The 21,473-nt window shown below is 34.1% G+C and overlaps 1 protein-coding gene and 1 long non-coding RNA gene across 2 annotated transcripts; one reads left to right on the forward strand and one right to left on the reverse strand.

Moving 5' to 3' along the window:
• Nucleotides 1-6,238: 6,238 nt before the first annotated feature.
• Nucleotides 6,239-8,748, reverse strand: LOC128222571 (uncharacterized). The gene has a single exon (XM_052931647.1). It carries the CDS (start codon nucleotides 8,713-8,715, stop codon nucleotides 6,241-6,243), a length of 2,475 nt encoding a protein of 824 aa, XP_052787607.1. The 5' UTR covers nucleotides 8,716-8,748; the 3' UTR covers nucleotides 6,239-6,240.
• Nucleotides 8,749-12,784: 4,036 nt separating this feature from the next.
• LOC128222572 (uncharacterized) lies at nucleotides 12,785-14,959 on the forward strand. The gene is made up of 3 exons (XR_008259168.1): nucleotides 12,785-13,352; nucleotides 13,593-13,689; nucleotides 13,968-14,959. It is a non-coding gene; the product is annotated as an uncharacterized LOC128222572 (long non-coding RNA).
• The last annotated feature ends 6,514 nt before the right edge of the window (nucleotides 14,960-21,473 follow it).

Raw genomic sequence — 21,473 nt, forward strand, 5'->3', positions numbered from 1 at the left:
ATTTCTATTTATAATGCAGCTTCAATGTTGCTTTTTAAGTTTATACATTCTATTCAAATATTGCTCATTTCTGTATTATTTTAAATTCATCTTTAAGCGCTGACCTCCAAGATTATGTCTTAGACTCCTAAGTTTTAACTTTTAAGTCAGTTGGTAGGCTGATGGATTCCAGAACAAGAATGGTGTTTACATATTGCAATGTCAATAATTGAGAGTGTTACAAATGTGAAGAAATCTATTATGGGGTTAGTGCAAAAAGTTACCAAGCAACATTAAAACATGTATCATTTTAGAACCTTTTTACATCAACCCCACTGATTATCTTATTAGAGGGCTAGGTGTAATAAGAAAACAAAATGGCTGATGGTTATCAGAGTTTTGGTTAGATAACATCAATATTGACTACAGGCTTGGGTTAGATAACATCAAACTTGACTACAGTGGAGCCGTAGTATAGACTGGCAGACAGGCCTCTGGTAACCTTTGGATGATAGAAAAAACAAGTTTGCTGTATTAAAGAAACATAATACAGCTGCTCTGAGTTCATTGAAGGTTAACTAGAAGAGTTTGTGATTTGGTTTCCAGCTTGCTGTAATGCAACAGGGAATCAAAACAAAACACCTAGTTTATGTGACTTAGGTTTAATGTATTTGCTGTTAGTTTTGGCAGTTTATGTGAGTGAACATTAGCTTTTATATCTAAGCTGTCAGTTGTCTTAATTTATGTGAGTGAACGTTAGCTTTAATATCTTGGCTCTTAGTTCTGGTTGTTTATGTGTGTGAATATTAGCTTTAATATCTTGGCTGTTTGTTCTGGTAGTTTATTTGAGTGAAAGTTAGCTTTTATACCTTAGCTGGTAGTTCTGGTAGTTTATTTGAGTGAAAGTTAGCTTTTATACCTTAGCTGGCAGTTCTGGTAGTTTATTTGAGTGAAAGTTAGCTTTTATATCTTAGGTGGCAGTTCTGGTAGTTTATTTGAGTGGATGTTAGCTTTTATATCTTAGCTGGTAGTTCTGGTAGTTTATTTGAGTGGATGTTAGCTTTTATATCTTAGCTGGCAGTTCTGGTAGTTTATTTGAGTGAAAGTTAGCTTTTATATCTTAGCTGGTAGTTCTGGTAGTTTATTTGAGTGGATGTTAGCTTTTATATCTTAGCTGGCAGTTCTGGTAGTTTATTTGAGTGAAAGTTAGCTTTTATATCTTAGCTGGCAGTTCTGGTAGTTTATTTGAGTGAAAGTTAGCTTTTATATTTTAGCTGGCAGTTCTGGTAGTTTATTTGAGTGAAAGTTAGCTTTTATATCTTAGGTGGCAGTTCCGGCAGTTTATTTGAGTGAAAGTTAGCTTTTATATCTTAGCTGGCAGTTCTGGTAGTTTATTTGAGTGAAATTTAGCTTTTATATCTTAGCTGGCAGTTCTGGTAGTTTATTTGAGTGAAAGTTAGCTTTTATATCTTAGCTGGCAGTTCTGGTAGTTTATTTGAGTGAAAGTTAGCTTTTATATCTTAGGTGGCAGTTCTGGTAGTTTATTTGAGTGAAAGTTAGCTTTTATATCTTAGGTGGCAGTTCTGGTAGTTTATTTGAGTGAAAGTTAGCTTTTATATCTTAGCTGGCAGTTCTGGTAGTTTATTTGAGTGAAAGTTAGCTTTTATATCTTAGGTGGCAGTTCTGGTAGTTTATTTGAGTGAAAGTTAGCTTTTATATCTTAGCTGGCAGTTCTGGTAGTTTATTTGAGTGAAAGTTAGCTTTTATATCTTAGCTGGCAGTTCTGGTAGTTTATTTGAGTGAAAGTTAGCTTTTATATCTTAGCTGGCAGTTCTGGTAGTTTATTTGAGTGAAAGTTAGCTTTTATATCTTAGCTGGCAGTTTTGGTAGTTTATTTGAGTGAAAGTTAGCTTTTATATCTTAGCTGGCAGTTCTGGTAGTTTATTTGAGTGAAAGTTTGCTTTTATATCTTAGCTGTCAGTTCTGGTAGTTTATGTAAGTGAACGTTAGCTTTAATATCTTAGCTGTTATTTCTGGTAGTTTATGTAAGTGAACGTTATCTTTAATATCTTAGCTGTTAGATCTGACTTTCATAACTTTGTTTACTACGCATACATCGAAAAAGGTGATATAGAATGTGTTTTCTAATGCTACTTAGCTGTATATTTTTGAGTCAATTTCTTCGCATACAAACTCAGTCTGTTTTTTTCTTTCTTTTTTTTTAAATTTCCTTTCAAAATGTATTCAAAATGTCATGAATTATTTAAATAAATAACAGTTTTGAATGCAGACTTGAATCGTTGATAAGCTACATGGTAGCAGCCAGTCTATGTGTTCAAAGGGGAAATGATTGAAATATCAAGCAAAAAGTTATTGTATGTTATACAAATTTTTATGAATGAAAAACAGAGGCGAACATTTGTAACTATATGCCATGTTAGGGATCAAAGCCATTGTGTTCTAAATGATATTTTAAAAATGATTAAGATACAACATTTTGGCTTTCACTTATTGATTTGCACTGACTGGGGATTAGTATGCTTGTGTATGCAGAAATTGGTGAAATCGGATGGAAAATGTAGTTTACGCTTGATTAAAGGCGATTATTTTGAATTTGTGTGGTTACGAAATTGTGTTATGTAGGGCTATTGGATTAGGTATTAATAAACAAGTTATGTTATAGGGGTCATTATTTATGTATGTTTGTGAAATTTCACAGTGTGGATCAGTTATATTGAATTTAGGATGGAAATGAAGGTGGATGTTATAGGATTTTGATAAGGTACCCCGTACACATTATTATTGTCTTTTGGATGTATTTCCCATTTAATTTTTCCAAAATTATTTATAGGACTGAAACTTTAAAGTGTGGAGTAATGCGGAAACAGTCGGAAATTAAGGTGGGTGTTGCAGGATTTTGATAAAAATAAAAGTATTTCCCAGATGATTTTCCCAGAATAACATTACTGGTACTGAACTTAAGGGATGCTAAAATTCCGGATTAATGTTGAATTTCCGATCGTAGGCATCGCAGATTGGTTTTGAGACTCGACGGATTGTTGTCGTTGACATTGTCATGCATTATTTGTATCCTTTGCCGTTAAACTCAACATTTTAATGAAACTTGGTTAATATTTTAACCGAGACAATCTAGAGACACATTTTTTTGCAAGCCCCCCCCCCCTATTTTTTTTTTTTTTTAAATAAAACAAAGGAATGTTGTACCCTGCTATTGTTATGTTGTTTGTAGCAAATTGTGGACTGAAAGTTTGAATGTTTTTTTTATAAATTTAAACTGTGTGCATGAATATTTAATGTTGCATAGTTTATACTGGTTTATTGATGTTTGTTCATGCATTTATATTGCATTTTACCAGTATAATTGTAGCTCTATAGATCCTATAAGACATTATTTTTCGCAAAAATGTATGCTATATTTTGACGTTATCAACGTTGACGTCATTTGATGCTGACGTCATTTCCTGTTCATTATATACATACAACCTGATGAAGGTCGAATGGCCGAAACGTTGTTTCAAAAATAAATAATTTGTGTTGAAAGGTTAAAAATTATGTTGAAATTATCACCATTCATGAATATTAGTCACACATAAATTAAACAAAGGCAATATGCTTGAGTGATGTCTGGTCTATGACAAGATCAAATCTCATGAGAATCTGTACTGTGGACAGTGTAAAGAACTATTGGATAGGCTATTATTACATCACTTAGAACGGTTTGGCTTTAACCCCAAGTGTGAAACTGGGGACAGATTGGAATTGCTGTGAAGTCATTAGATGTTCCTCACTTTCCTGTAATTGGTTTTACTGATGACGGGCATGGCTTTTTAATATATTACAACAAGTACCATTTTGTATAGTGGCGGATCCATGGTCTTTTGTGGTAACACATTTGACTGGCAATTCGGGGGTCTCAGGTTTGATTTCCCCCATGCAGAAATTATTTCAATGTTTTTTCAAATCCTAACAATTCCTATGATTTCTTAGCAAATACCAATGTTTTCTCATTTGCAAAACATTGGAATTCTTTGGAATAGACAATCCTAACAAATCCAAAGAATTCTTAAGACTTCTTTGGATATTTATATTGGAAAAGAAAGGAAAAGATTGGAATAATAATCCAAACTTATCCTAGCTTTTCTGAATTGGAAAAAGTTGTCATTACTTAGAAATGCAACCATTTTTCTGTAAAATGAAAATCCAAACATTTGGATTAGTTAGGAATTTAGTATCATGACATTGAGCACATAGGACAACTTACTCTATAAGAATTCAACAGTTTCCTTTTTCAGATTTTTTTCAATATAATGTCTAATGTTTACCAATGGTATTGATTAATATTTGTGAGTAGTATTTTGTTATCACCTGTTGCACAGAATTCATCAAAACATCAGTTGATGAGGTATTTTCATGAACCTAACTTCTTGAACTTGAATCATCGAAATTAAATGAATCTGATGAACTGTTTAACCATTTAAAAGATGAGACGACCAGCAGAATATAATAAGATGCATCAGCAACAGGCAGATAGTTGAGGTAGCTGTGGTTACAACTGACTGTTGCATTTAGAGTAACACTATTGGCCCAGTCATAACCCAAAGATTATAAATAAAAAAATAAATAACATGCTTAAAGAAAATTCCATATCAAAATAACATGAACATTGAAATTAAATTTATTTTAATTAAAGCACCACATATATCATATGTATCATGTAAGGTGCCATGGATTGTTCCACTCACAGGTGATTGTCACATTGCCTGGATACAGTAATATATTTTTATAATTTTTTATATATTTTTTATATTTTTATTATTTATTATTTCGGTCAAGATAGTGAATATATGTCATTTAAAAAAAAAATATTACTAACTTTTTCCATGAAAAATTGTGGAATATTTTCTTAAAATGATATATATTCACTATCTTGACAAAAAAAAAAATATTTAAAAAAAAAAAAAAAAAAAAATATTTAAAAAAATAAAAATAAATATACCTGTATCCAGGCAATATGACGAGCACCTGTGGTATAAACTGGTTAATTAGTTGCCAAACAAGTTAAATGTACCTTCTTTCAAGGTTCACTAAACTAAAACGACCCTACAATTATTGACAATGACGCAAGGCGATGTCCAAAGTTTTTCTTCCAACTTTCGGTTTCGCTTACGTCTTTATTAATTAGAAATAAAATTAGATGGACCATGATCTCTGAGAATGGGGAAAAATGCAATTGATTTGCTTGTAATTGATTGTCTCTCAAATATTTACTAAAAAATAAAAATTCTAACGTAGCTATATATTCTAACGGTTACGCATTTAAGACGAAACGCTCTTCACTGGCGGAGGTAATTTCGAACTCCCGCTATTTTTGTCGGAATAATGCGCCAACTGAAGTGTTGTTTCGTTTATTTAAGGTAAGTTCAAGCGAAGTAAGGGGTGTAATTCAATTACTTTTATAACGATCTTTTACGCTAACATTATTGTTTAAAATAACATAGCAACATATTGAAGTAATGAGCAAATATGTTTTGTTGTATTGTGATCCCGACATAATAACTAATATCCATACAAACATACCTGATAAAGATGAGCACTAGCGTCGAATCTATGTATCGGATGATGATGGATATAAGATGATCGTCAAGAAGTAATAAGTCCGTCAGGTCTCAGTCGTGGTCAGTCAAAGTCTGTCTGTTTCCTGCTAGCTGGTTCCCTACATCAGCTTCTATTAGACTGGTTATCATAAATGAATAATGTGACTGGTTCCCAGATCACAACACACCTCCCCCTTCTATTTTTTAAGATGTTTCATTATCTATCTAGATATATGAAAATAGTAAATAAGCCTTATGTCAATTTGACAAAGCTAAAATATACCCAACCAATTGGGAAATTATTATTTGTGAAAACTTCCCAAATTCTCATTAAAAAGATCACTTAAAAACACCCAACCATTGGATGATACCCCATTAACTAAAATGTTTGATATTTACAAATATCTACACATATATAAATAAATGAATGTCAACTGAGTATTACTCACTTGAAAATTACCCAGCCATTGGGTTATCACATAATATTGATTACTAATTACCATGCATAACTGCCCATACACATATTGAGCTATATGCAAATAAACTATAAAAGTTTGACCCAACCATTGGGTTATAGTACAAAGAAATTGAATGTTATTTAACGAATCTGAGTTATGGCTTATTTGTCTTCCAATCTTCTTGTCGTTTATAATTTGTATAAACGTCTGGTATTTTCCATAGTCATGCTACATATGTCTTTTACGGTCGAGTTCCGACATTTGGCTATTTCAGCAGCTACATCCCCAATGAATTTGGGATTGTTCATACTTGCAGCTTTTGACATTTTCAGATATGGAGAATCCGTTTCAATTAATAACCGATTCTGTGGTACTTTCTGCAGTGCTGCTTGCTGATAATTGTCAAAGAACCAGACCATTCCAGTAAACCCAAAATAAGTATTGGGAAATTCAGACAGCCAACTTCTCATGGTCTCAGTTGTACCAGTAAAGCAATGTAAATGAAAAGGTTGATTTCTGGCAGTGTTCCCACTAGTTTTGATGAGATTCAAACATCTTCGGTATAATTCTCCAGGTTCTTTGTCCCTTTGATCTCTTATATGTAGAATCACGGGAGTCCGGATTGAGACCAAACTTAAAACTTCTACCAACACCTTCTCTTGGTTCTCCCACTTCTCCTCTGGTTCCGTATGATCCAATCCTACTTCACCCAAAGCCACAACATTGGCAAGTTTTAATTGTTGATCTAACTTACAAAGAATTGACGGTAAACTGTCAATGGATGAAACGTTCCGTGGATGTATTCCTACAGAGGCTGAAAAACCATGCCCAAGATGTGTATAATCTCCCAAAAAGTGTTTGGGATCGCAAAAATTGGCTATTCCACCTACTACTTCCACCTCATTTCTTGGAATTGAACCCACAGACATATTTATCAAATCTTGGGTAGAGCTGAACTTGTTTAAATTTAGTTTGAACAGTGAGCGGTCTAAATGGAAATGACTATCCATGGCTTTAGGTTTGGTTGGCACTGGAATCTCTTGTTGAACAGAAAAATTGTTGTCCATGGCTTCAGAATTTGTTGGCACTGAACTGACTTGTTGAACCGGTGCCGTTGAAGTGTTTATAGAAATTGGTTGTACTGTAGACGAACGAGTAGAAAGTTGGACTGCAGCGTCGTCTGTGTTTGTAGAATGCACTGTTCTTTTTCCTTCAGTTAGAGTAACTTCCAGAGTGTCTGGCATGTTTCTACGAAATTGATGCCTATCTTCAACTGACAGAGTTTGGATAAGTTCTAAAAGGATCCTCCAATGTCCAACCAGTGCCCAAGAATTAATTGGGTTAAACTGGAAATGTTTGGGACAATCCCAATTTTCAAGTTCTTTCCATAATTCCAACCACTCCTTCACTTCATCTGTAATAGGAACATTCCTGGAAATCCAAATTGTTTTTTGACAATAATGATAGAGTTTGACAATACTACGTTTGCTAACAATTTTCTCCGCGAGCCAAAACAAACTTTCAAGCCTAAAATTATGCATTTGGGAATTGTTCATGTTCTTTTGATGAAATTGTTTTGGAAGATGATGATACTCAACGTGTTGACGAAGATTTCTGAAAGCCCCACAAGACAGTGGACACGATTGGTCATTGATACGCACCTTTGACCCTTTGTTTGGAACTGAAGTATTGGGTCCTCTCTGTCTTAATGTCCTATCTCTTAGAAGTTGTGGATCTTGACTGGTTTCATCATCTGAGATTACTATTACATTTGAGTTTGAGTTTATATTGTTATTCATGTCAACCTCCATAGCTTCATCCAATATATTGGATTCTAATTTCACAGGTAGTATTGTCTCATTAATTTGACTAGACGAGATGTCAATAGAGTCTTTAATTTCAGTTTCCACCATCTCCTCTTCACCCAAAAATTGGGGTTCCAGATCCAAAATGGGAACAGATGTATTAATTTCAGTTTCCACTCTTTCGTCACCGCCCAACAGATTGGGTTCCAAATCTAAATTTGATTCAGTTGTATGCATTCCACCCAGGTCTTTGGGTTCTAAATCCAAAAGTGAGTCATTTGAAATTGATTCAGTTGTATGATTTCCACCCAAGTCTTTGGGTTCTAAATTCAATAGTGAGTCATTTGCCATATCATCTTCATCACCCAAAAGATTTGGGATAACTTCATCTGGGGTAACAATAGAGTCAACACTGAAAGAGTCCACCGGTTCACTTTTAACAGTATTTCCCAAAAAGCGAATATCCCTACTAGAAAAAACGTCATCACCAGTGTCTGTTGATAAACAGGAGTTTCCCTTTTTAATAGGTTGGTTACTCTTTCCCCAAATTGATTCCAATGATTTTAAACATTCGGTCGTTAGAATATTATCTGCATAGCGTTTGGCCTCACGGATGAACTTAAAATTTCTACGACTCTGTGCAATCTGACATTGTTCTGTAACAATCCTATTAATCTTTTCTTGGTCCTTGACCAAACCTAATTGAAAGATCAATAATTTGGCAGATGGCATCTGTACTTTGCGAGAACATAAGGTTTCCATTTCCCGTACAATATCATCGGGATTAATTGGAATTATCCGTTCTGTTTCTTTCCATGACCTTTTTGGGCTCCCTTCCAAAGACTCGGAATCTGTCATCCTGTAAAGTTAAATCAAATTCCATTATCCTGAGATGCCCTTATTCTCCTTCTCGCAAGCCGTTCAATCATACATACTCAAAGTCACCCACTCCTCTCCTCTATCATTCACACAGCGCTCATAAAAACATATCCTTACATTTATCACAGTGTATCCTACATTTAATCTCTGTTTGTGATGAAGTCATATAACAATTATAACGTCTTCAGGTTTTTATTTTAAATAATTCTGAACACCTAATTGCAACTCAATACACTTCGCTTTTAATCATATAGCGTTATCAATAGCGTCTGCAGCAATATAAATTCTAGTTATACAAGTTCATTTATAATAAACTTTCTGTAAAATAATTTATCATGATTCCTTATATCATGCTTGGTAATCTTGAACTTATTTTAAGTGCTTTCAGTGCTTTGATTTGTTTAATGTTATTTTCTACAGTTCTCCCCCTTTTTATTAATTTAGACATTTATTATGGGTGAATGTTTTGAATAAAGTGGTGCTCTAAAAGTGGTGTATATGCTTTTATTTGTTGGACATTTAGTGTTGAGAAAACATGTACTGTTGATAGTGTTTCTCTTGAAGTGGTATATGCGTTTTATTTGTTGGACATTGTTGTTAAAACATAAACTGTTGATAAAACATTGAACTGAACTGTTGAGTGTTGTATTCATGAAATATCAATATTGCACTTGAGATAAAAACTACTACCAACAACCCTTTCTAGCTTTCCACAATAAGCTTTCCTTGCAACTTTATTTTAACCCTAACCTGATGATGTTCAGGACAATCTGATTGGAAATGCCCCATTCGTGCATATTGAAAACATCGCTTACTTGTTGGAATTGAGCGTAACATCAGTACCTTTGATTTTACTCTCCCCCAGTTCAAATAATCTAGTCCAATATGTCTGGACACCCGGATTTCAAGTATCTTACTTTGGGACATTTGAGCGACCGCAGCTACGCTTTTCTCTGCGGACACCTTCGTTATGGGTTTAGATCCTTGGCACAAGCAAGTCATTTTGTCCATTACTTGTGCCACAGTAGCTGGCCTCTCTCTTATGGCACGTTCATCACATGTTTGGTCTTGGGTTATTTCCTTGTACCTAAACTGATGTGATAGTTTGTCTCCCGTGGACTTTGTGTCCAGGCCATTTCTCTCCGAAAGTCGGAATTTACTTTCACCAGCTCCTAATCTACCTAATTCATCACATTGGGACCCTCTTTCCCAGATATTACCCTTTGTTATTTGGGAGTCACTTCCTCTAGCCCCAGAACTAACCAAATCATCAATCTGGGACCTTCTTTCCCGAACATTACCATAGGTGGGTCGGGAGTCACTCTCTACAGCCTCAGAACTACCCAAATCATCATATTGGGACCTTCTTTCCCGGACATTATCATTTGTTGTTCGGGAGTTACTTTCTCTATCCCCACATTTACCCAAATTGTCAAAGTGGGACCCTCTATCTAAATCGTCCAATCTATCCTGGGCATCACTTATACAAGTATTTTGTCCACTATCCCTTAACATACCCGACATCGGGTTCTTAATTTTACTCTGAAGCATTTCCCCATGAACACTGCTTAAGTTATTAGGTTCATAATTCATAACCCCAATACTTTCTCCACTATCCCTTAACGTACCCGAAATCGGGTTCTGAACTTTACTTTGAGGTATTTCCTCATGTACACTGCTCAAGTTATTAGGTTCATTATTCCTAACCCCATTCATGAAACCAGCATTTGGTACACATTGGTACCCTGGCTGATAACCCATGTAACCTGGGCACATGCCATTCATTCCCAGGCCTTGTTGCATTTGTGGGTGCATCATGTATGGATTCATGGGATATTGATACATCCAAGGCGGCATCATAGTCGGAAATGAACCCATTTGATATGGATTGGGTGGTTGAAATGGTAGATGGGATTGGTACGCACATGTTGGTTGCATTGATGGATACACTAGTGGTAATGTACCAACAAGAGGAACTGAATATGCCATGAGTTTCCTACAGTTTAATTATTAGAACTTTGTGGCTTTGAACTTTTGTGCCTCCCTTACTTTTTCACTTGCTTTATTCATAGTTCTCTAATTTAATACAACCCTAAACATCTCCCCCTTTTCACCAAATTAAACCTTATCCTAAAACTCTTAGTTGTATTTAAACCTTTGGCTATTTTCATTTCATCTCATTACTTTCCAAATTACTTGGAAACTTTATTATAGATATGCTTGTAACGGATAGCAAACTTAAATCAAATGCTGTTTTTAAGGTGAAAATCCAATTTCTTGGAATAAATTCTTATTCCCAGAAGCAGATATAGTACCTTTATTAGTTTTTATTAATATTTTCCAAAATATTGGAAATAATTAATGATTGCACAAGTTAACACCCTTTTTATGATTTTATTTTCTCAAAGAATACAACCTAATTCAGTTTGACTACTTATATTTATCATCGTTATAAAATCACAATTTCAAAATACCTATGTGTTTCCTAAGAACTTAGGAACAATCCACTTCTTCTTGAAATTTTTTCTTTTATGGTTAAACTGTCAATTTATTATATTCATCCATTATGACTATTACCAAATAATTGGTATAAATAACTAGCACTCTGTAAAACTCTTTCTCCCCAGCTTGCAATATTTGTCTACAGAATACATATACCAAAGTCTTGGTAATTCAATCTTTAATCTATATTTATATCACAAAATTATCAATAATTTAGAATAGCTCTTCCAAACACTTATATAGACAATTATTATATCCGACACTTGTTGTTGTTGTTTTTACACATTAGAATTAAGTGACAATTGTTATATATCCAATAGTTGGATTCTTTGACACAGAGTAGTCAACCCTAGTTAATAGGTGACAATTATTATATCAGACTCTTGTTGTCGTTGTTTTGACACAGTAGTATTTAGTGAAAATTATTATATCCAATAGTTGGATTCTTTAACATTGTAGTATTCACCGACAATTATTTCTAATTTGTCAGACATCCAATATCCAACAATTTGGATGTGATGTTTAGTTTAACTTTAACTTACTTCACCGTCAAACGTTAGCAACTGGCGCCCTCAGGTATAGGAGAGCTGAACATTCCCCAACTTATGGCGATGAACACGCCACTTCCGGTCAATGAAACGTCACTTCCGGTTAACGTCGGAATGTAATATGCATGAAATACGCACTAATTCTACAAGACATGCACAAAAAATATGTCAGTAAACAATTTTTAGTGCAACAAAATAGATGAAATAGAAATATTCAACGGAAAATCTCCCGGCTAATTTCAAAATTTCAAATTATGATACAAAAAGGCCAATAATTGGTCTATTTCAATTGCATGTTATACACAATTCAATGATTCAATGTAATCTCAGCATTACACTGAACAGTTATTGCAATATTACAATTGAAAATAAAACGGAAGCCTGTTCCGATAAATTTCAAAGTGAAAGTGAAAGTATCAGATTCAGAATATTAAATCCTGAAATAACGAACCAAAATATCAAAAGTTGGTCCAAATCAATTGCAATTCATAAATATAACATACATCCAATGTATTCTCAACATGTCATTGAGAAATAATTACAATATAATGATTTGAAAATCTTGAAACACAAATTTTCAAGATGGCTGCCAACCACAAAATTGAGACTTTTTGGCAACAATTTAAACGCAGGTAAAATGTACCAGTTTAAGTCGCAGCGCCATTATTGTGATCCCGACATAATAACTAATATCCATACAAACATACCTGATAAAGATGAGCACTAGCGTCGAATCTATGTATCGGATGATGATGGATATAAGATGATCGTCAAGAAGTAATAAGTCCGTCAGGTCTCAGTCGTGGTCAGTCAAAGTCTGTCTGTTTCCTGCTAGCTGGTTCCCTACATCAGCTTCTATTAGACTGGTTATCATAAATGAATAATGTGACTGGTTCCCAGATCACAACAGTTGTAATACATTTTCGCGACAAACGTACGAAATACGTTTGTGTAGAAACACAGTTAAATGAATGTTTGTGACTTACGCGTACAGCTAATACTTCATTGTTATATATTTTAACAGCTATTATATTTGTTTCTTAATGTATGTAAGCTAATTTTGTCTAGAAAAAGAATCAATTGCCATAAAGGGTCGGCAGTGATGCAAAAGTGGGTGGGGAAGGTCAAAAACTAAAACGTTTAAAAAGTCCATGTTTTATATAGTTTTGAGGAACGATCTTTTAGGGGTGTGAAACATATATTATTGGCAACATGTTTTGGGGTAGTAAGGAGTTAACAATTTTTACAATAAAAGATTAATTAATATTTTGGATCAAAAAAACTTTCACATTTATTCAAAAAAGTCTCTTGACATTGCTTATCACTTTGTTTTGTTTTTTTTATGTCAAAATGCCCCAGACTACCTATTCAACAACGTTGTGAGTTCTTTATTATATTTTGTCAAATAAATAACCACTATGCAAGCAAATTATAGTTTAGTGTCTGAAATGATGTTTCATATATTTTAGCCGGCCTAAAGGAGCTAACAAAGATATCATCAGTCCACAAAGGAATCAACCAGTGAAGGAGAAAAACATTCAAAGCTGTAAATTGCCAAATCCATCAGTGAGTAGACTATTTTTAAAGCACATGGTAAGATTTCCATGTTGCAATGGATAAATGGATATGAGTCATGCTTGTGAAATATTGAACCTCAAAACTTTAAGTAGAAATTGATATTTTTAACATTTTAAATTGTGGTCCTTCAATGGGCTTTTGCATCGCTGCTGACCCTAGACCTTTTAAATAACCACTATGCAAGCAAATTATAGTTTAGGGTCTGAAATGATGTTTCGTCTATTTTAGCCGGACTTAAGGAGCTAACAAAGAAATCATCAGTCCACAAAAGAATCAACCAGTGAAGGAGAAAAACATTCAAAGCTGTAAATTGCCAAATCCATCAGTGAGTAGACTATTTTTCAATGCACATTGATTTTGAAAACAATATTGTGGATGTGTGGAGTGGATTTTATTTGTAACGGACAAACACTATTAAGAATCTTTAAAAAAAAATCAGACTTAATATATTTGAGCACTTTGGTTCGAACAAATAAAATAATATATCATTAATTTATATACCTGTGACATTGAAATCTTAATTTGCACTGATTTGATAACCAACTCGCCGTTAGAAATTTGGAAACTATTGGCAGTACAAATAAAAAAAGAAATATTTTTCAGGTTGGAAGATGGATGTCAAAGTCTCAGACAAAAGCTTCCAGAGTTAAGAAAAGATCACTTCAACAAAAACAAGCACGAGAAGAATGACTGCAAAAAATATTTTCGCAGATGCGTTTCCTCATCAAGTGTATAAGGAAAACGGACCTGTCTACAGAGACTAGATGTAAATGTCAAGGACTGAAATGAGCAATTCAATGGCTCATTTCTAATTGTGTTAAGTGTCATAAAAAATTAAAACTGTTCTAAATGGACATGTAGTAATGATGAAATTATCATCCTGTTGGGAATAACATTTACTTATTCATGAACTTAGTTCATGAATGACATTTTGAAAAAATCATGTTCATTAACTGTCAAGTTCATTTACTAAGTGGGAGTTCATGAACATGATTTGTCCAAATTGTCATTCTTGAATAGTTCATGTTATTCTCAAAAAGCACACGCTTGACGTCACTGACATGGATATTAATTTGATGGACTAAAGAAGCTCCATACATGGAAAATGACAAATGCGAATCAATTAATACGCTGTCTAGAATAAAAAATAACTGTATAACTAATTTTATCAGTAAATACAAAACTGTGAGTCTAGCCCGCTGATGCCAAAAATTAAGTCATTAATAACTATGCATTTAAACTCCAGAATGACCTTTATGAACCATTAATGTACAGGTGATATTTATTGTTTCTTAAATACAATAACTTATAAACTGTGTTAGTTTGAATTTTTTATCCATGTTTTCATGCACATTGGTTAAAAGTACATGTTTGAAAAATATAATGATATAATTAAAGAGAGATAACTGTTTTACTTGCGTTTATGCTGTAAGAGCGTAGAAGGGCATGTGAGTGAATTTCATAAAGCATGTTAGAGCATCTTGGGTCATTTGCTTGCTTACCCTACTGCATTCATACAGCATAAAAGCAGTAAAATGTGAGCATTACTTATAATTTTAATACATAATAAAAAAATGTTCATTTCGGTTAAACAGTAGGAGTACTTTTATCTTGTTCTGTGCGTATCGCAGGCAGAAAAAGGACTTGCAGTTTACTCTAGATTGATCATGGTGTTGAAGACCTTCGCCAACAGTTATGTATTAAATAATGCAATTGAGTATTTGTTCTTTTAGAAATGTAACCAACAACATATGTTGGTATGAAAGAATAGCTGATTTTGTAATGTATTATAATATATTTGTTTTAAATGACTAATCCTTAATTAAGAAAAGTAATCTACATTTCATGATGAAATGGAATTGGTTGCGTAAAACTGGAGCTTACAAGAAAGTGTTTTCTATTTTCTTGTTGACTAATTTTTTTTCATGATAGTGGTTGACATTTTTATTTTTAAACAAGAAAGTTATAATGTACCTTTTGATATCAAATGGTTTTCTACGACATGTGCAACTTAAAACATGACATGTTGTCTGTAAATTTGTCTGTGTGTTCACATGCATTCTGGTGAACAGGCTTTATCACTAATCACTCAGCAAAACATTGGATTACTTAAGAATTTGGTAGATATAAAATGATAAGAAAACCTAAGAATTTTTGGGAACTCCTAACAAATCCTATGTTTTTCAATTTGACTCCAATGGGTAAAAATCCAATGTTTTCCATCTAGGAATACATAGGAAAAGATAGGAATTTTGCATCCAGATTCAGTTCGGAATACTTAGGAAAACATTGGATTGTGGGGCCAATACCGCCCATGTTTTCCAAAGTATTCCAACTCAGAAAAACATTGGATTACTTAAGAATTTGGTAGATATAAAATGATAAGAAAACCTAAGAATTCTTGGGAACTCCTAACAAATCCTATGTTTTCCAATTTGACTCCAATGGGTAAAAATCCAAAGCTTTCCAATGTTTTCCATCTAGGAATACATAGGAAAAGATAGGAATTTTGCATCCAGGTTCGGTTCGGACTACTTAGGAAAACATTGGATTGTGGGGCCAATACCGCCCATGTTTTCCAAAGTATTCCAACTCTTTATTCCTAGGAATAGATAGGAAAAGATTGGAAATTCTAAGAATTAAATCCTAAGATTTCTTAGGATATTCTTAAGAATACTTAGGAAATCCAATTTAATTTCTGCAAGGGCCTGCTGCTCCGCTAAAAAACCCAACTAATTGTTTTCCATAAGAGATGTTAAGTGGGGGTCCTGTGTGACAGTGCATGGTATTCACTGGTGCACATTTAAGAGCAAGGGTATCTCTAACCAGGGTTGCATTCTGTCTGTGCACTTTGCTTTAATCAGAGCACACTCAGAATGGGCCTTGCCCGAGTGCGATTATAATAAACAAGCTTACAGACAGACAGACACACACACGCACGCACACGCCCACACACGCCAGGGCTTTTTCTGCCCATTTTGGGAAAAAGACCCTAGACATTTTGGGAAATTTTGCGTCGTGAAAATGCCAAAATTGGGAAATTTTACAGTTAAAAGAAAAAGCTGTCTAGTCTCCTGCGAATTAGGTAATGATTTAATATTAGTTGTTTTCCCCTTTAAAAGACCCACAATGGCTGAAATATCATTCATTGGGGTGTAAATCTCTATTGCAATAAATCATGACAGATAATATTTCATATTTCCGATTTCTGAATGTGATGAAAATCAATGATTTCTGAGTTAAATTACCAAAAAAACTTCACATGACATAATTTATTAGGATGTTGAAAATGAACCAGTACAGGTAAAAATAATTTCTAAAATTTTTTTTTTTTTTTTTTGGGGGGGGGATTGGGATTTTTTTCTGAAGATTGGGAAAAATATCTTATATTTTGCTTTGGGAATGGGTCCGATAGTCGGACCCGTGGGTACTATAGAAAAAGCCCTGCACGCACGCATGCACACACACACACGCACACCATGTTGTATTCATAGTGTTTTCTCTATGTTGAGTGAAATGAGGCTTGAGCACATTAATTGTCCACACAAGGACATTGAATATTAACCATAGAAAAACTGCTCGAAAAAGGGACTAAAACATTGTGTACTTGGATTTAATTGTGAATTTGGCTTCCCTTTGTGAACAATGTAATCTTGCAAATGGAGCCCATATTCTGCCCAATTATAGAAATCGAATGAAACATTGATTTATTTTCTGCATGAAATAATTATTATGGTTTCAGTTGGAAGCGAAAGTGTTTGAAGGTTTTAAGGGAAGTCCAATTGTGGGGCACATGAATTGTTTTTGCTCCTTCTCATTTATTTTTTACGACTTTACACATTTAATATTCTGTCTTTGAGTCCATGAACTGTGAAATGTTAACATCTGGTGTGGCTGGAAACAAGGGAACATTAGGGATCTCCCGTGAAAAATGAAGGTGTCTTGAAGCAATAATGGGTTATCTGAAACTTAAATTATATGCAGTTGCCATATTCTGCCTTTGAAAATAGGGTATTGTTGGGGACACATGTGTTATGCCTATTAGTAATGTGATGGATCGTTAAGATTTAGTGATTTACAGAATTGTGTTTCACATTGATTTTGTCATTGCTTGAAGACAATGGTTCCCAGATCATCAGACAGAATAGTATTTTTTTTTTATAAAAAAAAGACTAAATTACCTTAAAGCTGCACTCTCACAGATTTACCGTTTTTCTAACTTTTTTATTTTTTGTCTTTGAATGAGCCAATTTTTGCAAAAATCCATGGAAACCAGTTATATAAGACTGCTGACAATTTTTTTTTTATTTAAGTTCATAAAGTGATGTTTTGAGCATTTCTTTTAAACCGCTCCATAAATCATAAATTTTTGAACGATAATATTTATGCAAACATTTGCACTTTCCAGACAAAAAAAACATTTGTAAATATGGTAAATTTGTGAGAGAACAGCTTTAAAAGTGGCCTGAAAAAAGGCATGTTTATATTATAAGCCTACAGTTGTGTTTTTAAGTTGTCAGTCAATACATGATGTTTTATTTAAAGTGTTCTGTTTATTTTCAGGCCAAAGGATTCAACAACGGAAAGCTGCAGACACCACCAAAAATTTCATATTCCCAAGGGTTCTGATGTCGCCTTGATAACAAAGGAAGGATTTTACAAACTGTGATTTTTAGCATCTCCCAAAGAGGCATCCACAGACCAGCCTTACCCATCAAGGACGGATTTTCTGCTAGTCTTAAGTGCATATTTTATCTAAGGTCTGAGCATTAAATAGATCTGGAATATCCTACAATTTCCCTAAGACAATGTAAATGTCTGGCTACGAAAATTAATGTATACATAAAACTGTTAGGCGACTCCTGTATCATTTTCTTCCAAGTATCGAGAACAGTGCTCTTAGCCGTTGTGAACTTACATTGGCAGCTTTGAGAGGTGACAGTGAGTCAAGACAACTCTAAACTGAAACTATTGAGTGCTACCACCTTAACCAAGTTTACAAAACCATTGAGTGCTACCAAATCTACAAACCATTCAGATACTGAACAGAAATACCTAGAAATGACATAAAACTTGCTAAGGAGGTTGAAAGTAATATACTGGGAACAGAGAATGCGATATAAGTTCTTGTCAAGAAATGATATTAGTTAAATGTTCTGTTGTGGATAGTCAGAAATTCTAGTGTTAGCGGTGTAGTGGTTTTATGATACAAGTGTTGACTGGAGATGAATATTAATGTGCACAAGTTTTACAACATTTCTGGGATACAGTTATAGTAGTTTTACCAAGGAGAAGAAAAAAAGGATTAGTTAATGTTAATGTGTATGATTGGCTGGAATAAAATCGGATATAAATGAAGAGTAGATATTTGTAAGATTTGTAGCCGAGGAGATTTTCGTTTAAAATAGCTGGAAGGTTTCAGGCCCAGCTCAGATTTTGTGTTGTTTATTTTCTTCACCTGGGTTGGATATTATCTGTGACATGGATATATAAACTGAACATCAGAAACACAGTACCAGGTAATGTTGATTGGATATTAATTACTATACATTTTAGGGGCAAAAACAAAACAGTTGTATCTGCTCATAATTATAATCATCTCTTAAGACATTTTTACTTCAACTCTCAAATATCATTAATTAATACAATTTTTTTATTTTTAAATTTATTTCCAATAAACTCATTCATTCTCATAAAAGCAAAGACAAATTTCACTCAGGTGAAGTCTAGTCGTCGAAACTAAACGACATGGAACTTGACACACGATCTATAAACACCTCATACAAGTAAACAAGCACCGCAAATTGACTGTTATGTTAACCCTTGCTATTTTAATAGCAGAATAATGATGGATCATGTATTGAATATGTCTGCCTTGGGACGGTTAGTGAAACACGAGAAACAATACCCATTTAACCCGGTCTTGCACTGGTGGAAACAAACATACAAAAGCTATCTAGAGCTATTACTAGATGTATTTAATTACCCAACTAAACCACCCTCTTGAAATAAGAAGTATAACTGGAGTAATGTATGTCCCTGTAATGCCCCGCGTCGGTAAAAAGGCGTCAATTAAGTAAATGGTCCTAAGTTATAAATCATATTTAGAAATATGGATTATAATATATGTGAAATAAGGCATGGACTTTTCTTTTTAAGTTTTAAAAACATAGCCATTTTATATAGAATTGACTGTTATGTTAACTGTTGTGGTAGTAATTGATCATGTATTGAATATCAAGTATAACCATCTATAGTATTTGCTTAATCAGTGTAAGAAGACAGAGGGAAAATATATATAATAATGTTTCTTTTGTACATTTGAATTCAATACCTCTAAACTTATAGTTATTCATTTATTGAAAGAAGTAACAAAATAAATATAAGAATAAACAAAGGACAATAACTCTACTTTAATCATTAACAAATAATGGTTCATCTGCACAATACTTCTCCTAAACACAGTCTTTATGTGTATGAAGTTTGATGTCAATACCTCAAAAAATATGCGGAGAAATGAAGAGAAGAAGCTCAGAACAGGGTGACGGACGAACGGGACATGAAATTTCGATATGAATATGGAGTAAGAGAAGGAGCATAGGACAGGGTGACGGACGGACGGGACATGAGATTTCGATATGAATAATGAATTAGAGAAGGAGCCCATGGCAGGGTGAAGGACAAACGGTACATGTGATTTCGATATGAATATGGAGTAGGAGAAGGAGCTCATGACAGGGTGATGGACGGACGGGACATGTAATTTCGATATGAATATGGAGTAAGAGATGGAGCTCATGACAGGGTGACGGACGGACGGGACATGATATTTCGATATGACAATGGTTTATTTACACTTATATACATGAACAATATAAGGCATTGCTTTTACTCGAAATTATTTATTTTACTGTGCTTTTTTTAAGAATTGTAATATGAAAGATCGAACTGGTGAATAACTGGTGAATAAGGCTTGGGATTTTTCAGGCATGTACTTTAGAAAGTAAACAGATACTTTTGTTTAACGAAACTGATTAACATATGCATACAAAGAATAATTGAACTGCTGAAAGCGCTGGTGGACTAGGGCTTCCTTTAGGGGAATGTTGGTAACAGTGTTCTAAGCATTGAAAAAAGAATGGCTCATACCACAAGGGGGCACTGTTAAATGGGCTAGATTAAGCATAAGACTAAAAAGCGTGCGAGCTGCATAGAAAATGGTGAAAGCGTCGTTAAGGTGGCGGGATAAAATCGTCAAGGTTCTTTTGAATTTCTCAATGCTGTAAAATCAGACTTGTACCATTGAATTTACATGTCTGGCGTATGATAACCAAAATACACATAGTACTATATTTCCAAACTATAAGCATTATAACTTATGTAACCAAACCTTACACATGGAGATACATATTAAACATCAATGGTAGACACCTCGTGGTTTTAGTCAAGAAGATTTTTAAAGACTAAATTATTACATAAGTATAACAAACAAGAGCCCACAGGGTCAGGATAGAACAATTCTGGTAAATAGCCACTAACTATATGAGGCTTCATGTATATACAAATAATTATAAGTCGTCGCCTTACGCATTGGGAACATTTTTATATACTCAATATATGCGGTGTCATTATGACTTTTTAAAACGGCTTTCCAATAGCAATTACCCTGCCTATTTGTTACAACCGTTCATCCGCCTTTTGTACATGAAAAATGACATGCGACGTCATAGTCACTTGTGAAGGTGGATTCTTTAAAGTAATATACCTGGTTTTGTGTTCCGTCCGTCCATCTGTCCATTGAACATATATTTAAGAATTGCGGCGTCTTTAGGACTTATAAAATAGACTAAAAATAATTACCCTATTTATTTATTCCGTCCGTCTATCCGTCGTTTGCTTAACACATGCGTTGATATCAATACATTTGAAAACGACTCTCCGGTAGTAATTACCTGGTCAATTTGTTCCGCCCGTCTTGTAAAAGAGGCTTTCCGATAGTAATTACCCGGTTAAAATGTCCCGTCCATCAATCCATCGTTGTACATGTCTCAAGACATTCGGCGTCATTCGAACTTGTTAAAGGGGCTCTCCCATAGTAATCACCCTGTC

This window comes from Mya arenaria, chromosome 16 (genome assembly GCF_026914265.1).
Source record: "Mya arenaria isolate MELC-2E11 chromosome 16, ASM2691426v1".
Lineage (NCBI taxonomy): Eukaryota > Metazoa > Mollusca > Bivalvia > Myida > Myidae > Mya > Mya arenaria.